Genomic DNA, 10821 nt, shown 5'->3' on the forward strand with positions numbered 1-10821 from the left:
TCCTTGGGGTAATGTTTCTAAATGTGCATCCTTGCTTGACACACTTGTGCTTACATTGCATGAATACCGACTTGAGGATACCAAGTTGCCTATTTGTTTTGAGAAAATAATGGGTATGTTCTTAAATGCCTTGTCTCCACCCGTGTATACCTTTGAACTTGGTTCTTTCCTATACTACCTCTTTGCCTATGATGACCTCCATGCTAGTTTTAGATTTATAATCTGTAGGGGTAAGAAACTTGTTGGTTGGCCTACTTGTTCTAATGACTATGCTATGTGTGTTGTGGCATCACTTTCAATAAGGTCACTTGAAGAGGTAATGAAACAATTATGTTTTATAGTTCCTAAGTTATTGAAAGCATTACCTTTTGAACTTTGGGATACCATTGAGTCCTTTGTAGTTTCTTTATCTCTTGATACTTGTCATAACCATGCCCTTTGTGATGTTTTTTCTAAGTTTTTCATGACTAACACAACGAATTCGTGATTACATTTCAAGTATGTCCCTCCTTGGCATGATGATATTTATTATTGTGCTAACTCTAACCCTCATGCCATGAGGAAGTTGTGCTTGTTTGTCCTTTCTTTTATTTTGCAAGGAGTGAAAGATGATACAAGTCAAATGGACACTTTAGCTTTTGATGGCTTCTTTGGAGGCCAACACCTAAAGGCTCAATACTTTGTCACCCCAAGAGCACAAGGATATGCAAGGAAGGCCCATTTTGAGCATGATTTAAAGAAATCCCATGTGTGGAAGGTTGCTTGGATGTAATAAGGGTATTTTGGACATTACACATGGTGTATTTACGCACCATGGCTGCTCCTCTCATTAAAGGAAAAGTGGTCTTTTTGTCTTCTTGAGTAATACACTATAAATAGGTGATTTTAAGTCTTCTCTTTTAGTTTATGAAAGATAAATATATGAAATATAAAAATATCCTCTCTCTTGATAGTAGAACACCTTAGCGTAGTCTTAGTTTAGGGCATAGAAAAAGCTAATATTGTTCTTTGCTTGGAAACAGTGGATCTTAAGGTGAGTTGATTTCCTTGGCAGTCACCGTAAGAGTGTGGTTTTGATTATTACATTCAATAGGGGTTAATGTTGAAATATACTTGGTTCTTAATCTTGTAATAATCTTGGTTTCACTATCTATCCTTTACTTTCTTGCAAATCGTGTATGTGTTGTGTAGTGGACTATTTTGGGCCCTTCGTTGAATTTGAAACTTTTGTTATTGTTGTTCATCTTGTTCATCACATTTTTAGATATTTTGGTGTTCAAATACACTATTGTATCTCGTATTCTTGTTGTATATGTTGAATCCGAGAGTTGGTCTCCAATAGGTCCTCGAATCTTGTGATTTGTGGACTATTTGGGGTGTGTTTTGTGCTTCCATTGTCTTTCTCGTATCAAGATATTATTAGTTTTTTTATGTTTGGACCATTCTTCGGTATTGAATTTAAAGCAATTCACTGCATACTTTTTCATAGAATAGACCTTAATGGGTCCCCAAGATAAATCCTTCAAAAATTGGTCAAACTGACCATTTCTTGTATCATAAACCTAAAAATATTCGAGAGTAGAAAATTAGCATTAATCAAATGTGGACTTTCTAATAATTATAGCATTATGAAAAAATGCAAAACTCATGTATTCTTTAAACCATGTTGAAAAATAGTCAAATACTTTATCATTGCCATACAAGTACACAAAGTAGCTGTCAAAGAAGATGGAAATTAAGTCAGTCGTTTTGTCTTGTAATTTAATATGTAATGCAAAATAATAACAACTTACTCAAGAAATGGTTTAACTTGAGGGCAATTCAACAAGACATGTATTGATGCAGACTTAAACTCCATTGAACTAAGATGCCTCCGTGTACGATTTTTTGAACCTTCGCCAGGTTGATTAAAGATTGATAACGGCTCTCTAGCAACCACACCACCATCGTCATGATGATTGGGCCTACTTCTTGAACATTGAACATCACTTGCAAAGTAATACGAACAAAAATTGGCCATTTCCCTAGCAATATAGGCTTCGTACATTGAGCCTTCAATTCTATGTTGTTGCTTGATACTCCATTTATTATTTCCAATAGTCCTATATAATATTATATTATGATAATTTTTAAAAAAACATTATTGGAGAGGAATATATTAAGATTTACAATAGTTACCTCTCAAATGGATACATCCATCAAGCTTGAACCAAACCTCCAAGACGAGCTTCATGCACAAGATGCATAGGAAGATGTTCCATCATATCCCAAAATCCAGGTGGAAAAATCTTTTCTAGCTTATTCGTAATTGTAGGAATATTTCATTCCATCCGAATCAGGTTCTCTTCCATCAATGTGCTAGAACACAAGTCTTTGAAAAATAAACTAATTTCAGTCATGGGTTTCCAGATTCTTTCAGGCAAGCCACTAAATGCTATGGGGAGTAATGTTTCCATGAAAACTTAACAATCATGACTCTCCATATGAAATAACTTTCCGTGCTCCATATCAACACGCTTTCCTAAATTTGAAGCATGACCAACAGTCATTTTCGGTTGCTCAACCCATTCACATGTCTTACGTTTTTGGCCCATTGTAAATAAATAGCTATCCTGAGGCTTGAAGTCTTTTTAATTTGATTTCTCCTGCAGCCATAACTCTTTTCGCCAACAATATTCTGGTAATTCCATTCTAGCTTTAACATTGTCTTTTGTCTTGCCATTGACATCCATTACTATGTTGAATAAATTATCAAAGTAATTTTTTTTAATATGCATAGGATCAAGATTATGTCGAAGAAGATGATCCTTCCAATATGATAATTCCCAAAATATACTCTATTTTGTCCAATTATGTGTAACACCATACCCATCAAATTTGTACGGTTGTTCTTCTGTAACCTTTGGATAGTGTCGAACCCTCTCCCAAACATGTTCCCCCATATAGATTGGAGGTGGATAGTCTCGATCAATTTTATTCTTTCTAAATGCATTTTTCATATTCCTAAACTCATGGTCCATGGGCAAAAACTGACAGTGACAATCAAACCAACAAGTTTTTTGGCCATGTTTCAAAGTGAATGATTTAGTATTTTCCATACAGTAAGGACATTCTAACTTGCCAGCTGTCATCCACCCAGACAACATTTCGTAAGTAGGAAAATCACTAATAGTCCACATTAAGACAGCCTGTAAATTAAAATTTTTCTTAAGCGACACATCAAATATTTCAACCCCCTCAATCCACAATTGATTCAACTCTTCAATCAAAGGTCGCAAGTATACATCAATTAAGATTTTTAGGTTACGCAGGCCAGGAATAATATAATTAAGAAATATATAACGACTGGTCATGCACATCTCAGGTGGAAGATTATATGGTGTCAAATATACAGGCCAACAAGAATATGGTGCAACAGAAACAGAGTATGGAGTGAATCCATCTGAACATAAACCCAACCTAATGTTCCTTGGTTCGGCTATAAACTCTGGATATTTTCTATCAAAATGCTTCCAGGCCTCTCTATCAGATAGATAACACATAACTCTAGGTGGTCTTCTATTTTTATGATGCCGTCTCATGTGAGGAGCTAACCTATTTGATACATATAACCTCTTTAGCCTTAGTATAAGAGGTAAGTAATGCATCACCTTCACAACAACTTTCTTCCCACTAGGAGCTTTTTTAAAATGAGCTCTTTGACAATACTTACAAGATTCTAGTTCAATGTCATCCATGTAGTATAACATGCAGCCGTTTTTACAACAATCGATTCTTATCGACAGCAATCCTAACTTTGACACCAACATCTTTGCCTTGTAGAAATTACAAGGTATCTCTAGATTCAGGTCAACTAATTCATGCATAAGGTCAATCACAGCATCCATTGCCCCTTGAGGAATATTCAAATCTAACTTGATACTTAATAATCTAACAGTAATAGACAATTGAGAGTGTGGACTCCCCTTATATAGAGGCCGACTAGAAGCTTCCAACTGTTCAAAGAAAGGTTTCGATTCATCATCGAGATCTTCTTCAACACAATCACTAGATTTAAAATCTTAATGCATCCCATACGCATTTCGAATCATGTCATGAATTTTATAATTTTTGACATCAAGTTCCACCACCCCACAATTTCCACCAGCAACATAGTATTGAGATATGAAAAAACTATTATCAACTTCTCCATGACTAGCCCATAGTGTATAATCTTTTTTAAACCTATTTCGATAGAGATGAAGCTTAACAATATCAGGTTTTTCATAATTCCAACATTTACATTTACTAAAAGGACATTTAACCAAGCCATTAAGTTGAAAAGGTTCCAGTGTCATTGCATAGTCCACAAAACCGTCGACACCAGATATAAATTCAGGCATCAACCACATACAACCAACATTAGTCATATTGTACATCCAACTATGATCCATCTATACAAAATCACATAATTAAAATTATTAAACTCTAAATTAAGAAAGAGAACTTTAGAACAAATCAAGAATTTGCATAAGTGGGACTTTAGGTCAGTTAAAATAACACAAAAACAAATATCGCAAACTAATGATTTGCACAAGTTTTAGAAGCATACAAATCAAAAGAAAAAAAGTTTCTTCTCACCACTCATCAAAGAAGCTATAGATTACGTACAAGAATACTAAATCAAATATTCAAATCACAAACAGTAAGCAAAAAACTTATCTGAAACTACAAGGGTCCACAATAAATAAATAAGGACCGAAGGCTACTATATTTAGATACAACCCGGCACTACCTGGAAGTATTACAGACTTAGATAAAGTATCTTACCATTACTAACAATTATCAGACAAATCATTTAAACCATGTTAATTAATACTATTTTGCACATATAAGCCTTTCTTACACAAATCACAAGACCCTAAAGTAACTACCATACACGAGTTGAAGCAATTTTACTACCATGAAGATATACTTTACTGCATTCTTCTAGGCACTGATTTATGCAATTTTCTTCTACTTGGACAATCAAAGATAGAAGAGAGTTGGGCAAAGCAAGTATTATTGCTAGATAATAGGGGAAAATGGGTTGGTAAAACATATACTTGACTGGTGAGAGTAATGAACAGAAAAGAAAGACAAATCACGAACACTATATGCATGTTTGAAAGTACAATAATGCCAAGAAGGATTCTAAAGGAAAAGTGAGACCCCAATTACTATGTTATACAGGTCTTAGCATTATGTGAAACCAAATTAGAGCTAGAAATATGTGGATTCAGCAAAGAGTTGCTACTACTAAACCAAAAGGTTTCGAGTCTACATAGTTCAGTTCCCTCTATTTCATTGCAAGTTGCCTTATTCAATTAGTAGTTATGTAAACTCTAGTTTTACAAGCTAATCAGGATGGACAATAAAGATGATGATAGACAAGATAGATCAAGCAAGTTACCCAATTACCGCATACAATCAAAGAGATTGGGAAAATATCACAAAGCTTCCAGAAAAAAAAATTGCATTAAAGAGTAACATCACAGACTTTCTACTCCTGCATAACATCTTAGATTAGCATCAGTAAGATGATAATCAATCTACTTCATTAACAAATCATAATAGGGTTACTTAATAACCCACCTACAATAGTGAAATAATAACCCATAAAATAATTTTCATGAATTATAAAAATTATATACTAGACACTGGGAATTCATATTGGTGACCTAAACTTGCTTGGATTAAGGCATAGTTATTGTAATGAACACTAGCGTTATCAGTTTCTATTCTATAGATAAATAAGGAAAAAATTACAGTCTTACTTTGAATGAGAGAGTTGGGAGAGAGATCTTTGGATTTGAGGGAGATAGTATTTGAATGAGAGAGTTGGGAGAGAGATCATTGGATTTGAGGGAGAGCATTTTTCAGAGAGATTTTGAAAAAGAGGCGGCTTTTTGAGGGAGCGGACCCTTTATGGATTTTATTTTCAATGATAAATATTTAAGAAATTAAGTAAATATATATATATATATATTGATGTTAATACTTAATAAAATGGTCACATGTAATTTTTTTTAATACTAAACATTAGTTTTTAATAATAAATAGTAATTTATTAAAACTGTAGTGACCTCATGAGGTTGCAACATATAAAATTTTACTACCCGCTTTATTTTATATTGGCGCTAACTTTTTTCACATTTTTTTTATCTTTTGATGTTCCTAATATTGTGTTGCTGAAATTTTTTTATCATTTACCGACCTCATGAGGTTTCTTAATAGAATAAAATAAAAAAAGAGTTGAGGGGATAAGCGACGTCATGAGGTCTTTTATTTTTGACCTATTTTTGAGGTCTCTTTTCGTGGGTCTCTTTTTAGAGCTTTTATAGTAGTGATCCCTGGTCACAATTAAAGAAAAAATAGCAAGATATGATCCTTTATTGGCTCCATGGAAAAATATGTTGATGAAGAAGATGTGGTGACTTTTTTTATATTAAAAAAAACATGGGAACTACTCGAAGAAGGATTTAATATCTTTAGCTAATCTCTTGATCGATACTATTCATAACCATTCTAGAGAAAAGAAATCTTTTGCCAATGAACTAAATAATTTTGAAATAGAGAATATAACTTTGTCCACAAGGAATTCTGAGCTGCAATTAGAAATTTTCAAGATTAAAGATGAAAATAAAATTTTGAGTGATAAACTTAAGATGATATTAGGAAAAGTAGTGGCAACTAAGTCTTTTAGAAGACTTCAAGAAATGATGAAAAGGTTAATATAGACTTTGGTGCCTCTTGTGAATGTAATAATGAGCTAGAATAGAACCTGAAGAGTACTAAGAATGAGCTATTGAAATTTCTTTATTGACCTCGTCATCAAAGATTCTTACTACGTTTAGTAGTATGAGGTCCAACTTCACAGATGGAATTGGTTTTGAGAATGACTATAATTCCTCCAATCTTCAAATAAGTATGTATTTAATTCAGTAAATTATTATGCACTCATTCTAGGAACAATAATCATTATAAAGAAAGATTTCAAGGCCTTATCAAAGAACAAAGAGTGAATTTGAAGCTTCCTCAAGTCACTATAAGCTCCAAGGTACCTACTCTCTAGAATAAAATTAATTCTACCTGCAGGGAAATCTTACACAAATTTAGGTAGGTTACTAAGCTTAGTAATGAATATGTATGCAAGTAGGAGTCAGAGGGAGCAGTCAATAAGATCAAATTATGGCTCATGGACTATGTCTTCTCAAAGCATATGAATGATAGAACTACAGATGTCCTCTCACTCAAGGATTTGTAAGATTTTAGTGTGTTCATTGGAAGGATTAGATTGAGAAATAGTTTGACTTTCAATGGAAGCTTACTAAAGCTCTCAGATAAAATTCTTATTCAAAGACAGAGGTTGTATGATGAAAATTGCACAAATTTTTTTGCCTTGTTTTGGCTATGAAAAAAAAGATAGGTATATGAAGTAACATCTCATTAGTTTTAAATTCAATCTATTCCTCTTTAGGTTCACATATGTGGGAAAAATAACTAAGATCAAAATAAGGTGAATGCTTCTTGATGTTATGATTGGACAAGAAAAACAATGAGAGACCTGGTCTTTCACAAAAGTTTGTATTTTTGTCTTACTTGTTGAATATTGAACTTTACACGTGTGATAGGTCATATTGGTCTTCCCAGTTCTCATGAAAACGTGTTTTCCTTTTATATTTTCACGTAAAACGGCATCATCCACTTTAAAAAAGTGCATCCTACCTAATGATTCACACTCTATTATTTGCTTACTCTCTTAAATTATCTGACAACAGTTCTCACAATAAAATAATTCTCCATCATATTATGATCTTTGCTTTAGGTCTTCAAGTCATTCCTTTTGTTATCATCTCTTAAAAATATAATTTGATCAAGAGATCACTACTATAATATTTGTAATCTCCTTTATCTTCATGTTATCGGTTGTCTCTTCAAATAAAACCCTAACTCCAAAAATTTTATTACCTATTGAAAATAAAAAAATTGAATCATATTATCCAAATTAACTAAATCATTCATGTCTAAAGAAGGTGATGTTATAATTTCCTCACATGAAGATGAAGCAACTCTATTTGACTCCTTAAAATAAGGGTGTAAAGTAATATCTAGAAATAAGGTAGAGGCTTTAAATGAGGAACAGGGAGCTAAAGCTACAAGTCTGAAATCGAACTCCAAAATATCTACGAATGAGGATGCTCTTGAAAATATTGATTCCATTATAGCTACAACTTAAGTGTTAGAACATTTTGAGTCATCAGGTCTGTTGAATATTTTTACAACCGAAGTTAAAATTCGTCTAGAGAAAGAATTATCTGAAGGAGTTGTAGTTGGTTTTGGCATTAGTGATATTCCTTTTCAGAATTGCTAAGTAGTGGGAGAGTTTGCCACTGCTATGGTCCTAACTAAAAAAAAGGAGAACCCTTCTTGTATTGAGTCCACTCTATCTGATATTAGAGAAAATATGTATTCTCCTACTCTCCTTAATGTATTTGATGAAGAAGAGGATAAGGAAATCATGTATTTTGTTGTCGCATTTAAGAGAAAATGATCCTGTATTTGTTTTGATAGAGACCCTAAGTGGGTACCTATTTACACTACTTTGTACACTATTCATAAAGTCATAGAGGATGTTATGTTGCAGAATCAGAAATATATTGACAAAAGAAGAAAGGTAAAAGTGTTTTGTTGAAAAGAAAATCTCTACTACCAAAGTAGTAGAATTGGAAGAAGAAGGTGACCGACTGAAGAAGAGTTAGTAACTCCTAGAAAAAAACCAAAGAGGAGCAACACTATTCAATAAAAAGGATCCAAGAAAGGGAAACTATATATATAAAGTGTCTTTTAAAAAACTCCCTCTAAGGAGACTCCAAATAGGAAAAGAGCTAAAATAACTGAGGCAGTGCATCAAAATCAAAAATATAATAAAGGTGTTCAACATCCTTCTGAAGGTCCTTAGTTGGAAGAGAAAAGTGAGAAACTTTGAAATTAAAAGGTTCTATATGGTCGTATTTTTTATCATGCAATATTTGATGAATTTGGAATTGAGTCTTTGGTTTCTACGGCTAAGGTAAAAGAGAGAAAGAACTACTATGCTTATATCTTCATCACTAAAAAGGAGGATAGCCTTGCTGCAACAGTGAATAGGAGATGTTTGTGCTCACCAAATCAATTTTAAAACCAATGCTAAAAGTGCCCATGGTTGGGATTGATACAATTATGGAGAATTTTGCATCAGTGGAGTTTTTAACAAAATTGCAAGATTGAAGAGGATTCCTTGTGGTGAGAGAATGCAGAAAAAATAAATAAAGCCAGAATACTAGTTATTATATGAATTGGTAAAAATATTCCTACTTCCTAGAATAGAAGAAAGAACTATTGCCTTAATTTCTATCCTAGAAGCATGGCCTTACTTTTCGACCAATTCTTTATGGGGGCTCTTAACTCTTGTGCCCTAATCAATCTTCCAATGTCAATGATTGAGCATATTTGAAACACCCTAGGTATTGACTCTTAAAAAATTTCTTAATTTTTAGCTTCTAGACTTCATACGACTAGGGTTACTAGTCGTATGAAAAGGTACAAGTCAGGTGACCCAGTCGTATGTTGTCTAGTGTTAGGTGTAGTTTGGTGGTTGATTTTTTGGAATGTGTACGATTAGGTGGGTACGAGTCGTATAGTTGGTCATAGGTCATTGGTTTGGCTTTTACTTAACTTAATCTGAAACTTAGTAACTGAACTTAGATCTTACTACAAGTGGCTCACCATGAATCATGAGGATAAGGTACAAGTCATATAGTCCAACTCTTATGTTAGATAGTGTTGAACACCTCATGATTCTGCCTAGGGTATGATTTCACGATACTAATCGTATGGTTGGGTAAGGTTTGGCTTGGGTGGTCATATATTTGATAGTGTTGGGGTCCAAAGTGGAAACCTACAAAATGAGTGGAGGGTATCACTCATATGGTAGGGTACGATTGGTATGAATCGTCGCAGTATTTGCGGAATTTTAAGTCGTTTAAGTTAGGGGTAATTTGGATATTTTCCCTCTTAACCTCTTAAGGCCCCATGACTTATAAAACTTTTGGGATATTATATTTTCGATTGGAAATCACTCAACCTCTTTTAAAACAATCTCAAATTCTCTCAAGTCTTATGGGTCAAGAAAGGCTAGAGTTTCATCAATATATTAATTTTGGGCTTACAAGGGTGGTTTCTCTCCTTTATCTTCATAATCTAAGGCATGTTAGTCCTCACTCATTTTTAGTTCAATCTAAAGATATGTTTTATGAATTGTTTACATGGCATAAATATTGTTTTCTTTTGAGTTTTCAAATATATGTTTGGGGATTTTATTATAATGGTTGTTTATGGATTTCCCATGTATTTTACTTAAGGTTTTCATATTATGATTGTGGTTGAATATTTGGTTAAATGGGAATGGCCAATTGGTACATAGTTTTGAATTTGGAAACACTATGCCCCCAATATGTTTGATAAAATGCCTATGAGAATGTTTTTGGTTAAATTGTTGGACTTTCATTAAACTATGCATGGTATAACTTTGTAATGGAAACCTAAATGGTATAAATAGTTTAAATGGTTTGTAATGATTAAACTGTAAGGCATTGGAGGTTATGGTTGGTCTAATCGAAAGCCTTGTGGGGTACAAGTGAATCCCTCAAGCAAGAATAATAATGATCACTTTGGGGTACATGGGATTCCCCTACGTAAACTTAATAATGTAAATCTACAGGTACATGGGAATCCCTTCATCTATAAAAGGTTGTCTAAGGA

The 10821-nt window shown here is 33.4% G+C and overlaps 1 protein-coding gene across 1 annotated transcript; it reads right to left on the reverse strand.

Annotated features, from left to right (window-relative positions):
- Nucleotides 1–1789: 1789 nt before the first annotated feature.
- On the reverse strand, nucleotides 1790–4409 carry LOC124889667. The gene is made up of 3 exons (XM_047401644.1): nucleotides 4116–4409; nucleotides 2869–3995; nucleotides 1790–2102 (listed from the first exon to the last, which is right to left on the reverse strand). Exons 1-3 carry the CDS (start codon nucleotides 4407–4409, stop codon nucleotides 1790–1792), a joined length of 1734 nt encoding a protein of 577 aa, XP_047257600.1.
- Between the last annotated feature and the right edge of the window lie 6412 nt (nucleotides 4410–10821).

This window comes from Capsicum annuum, chromosome 12, assembly GCF_002878395.1.
Source record: "Capsicum annuum cultivar UCD-10X-F1 chromosome 12, UCD10Xv1.1, whole genome shotgun sequence".
Taxonomy (NCBI): domain Eukaryota; kingdom Viridiplantae; phylum Streptophyta; class Magnoliopsida; order Solanales; family Solanaceae; genus Capsicum; species Capsicum annuum.

What these genes read in the sequence shown, in the direction of transcription:
- LOC124889667 (XM_047401644.1), bottom strand. Translation starts at nt 4,409, where the DNA reads ATGACTAATGTTGGTTGTATGTGGTTGATGCCTGAATTTATATCTGGT. An exon ending in GTGGGGTGGTGGAACTTGAT is followed by an intron (nt 3,996 to 4,115) that starts GTCAAAAATTAT and finishes TTCTTTGAACAG; the next exon opens with TTGGAAGCTTCTAGTCGGCC. An exon ending in CAACCGTACAAATTTGATGG is followed by an intron (nt 2,103 to 2,868) that starts GTATGGTGTTAC and finishes AATATTATATAG; the next exon opens with GACTATTGGAAATAATAAAT.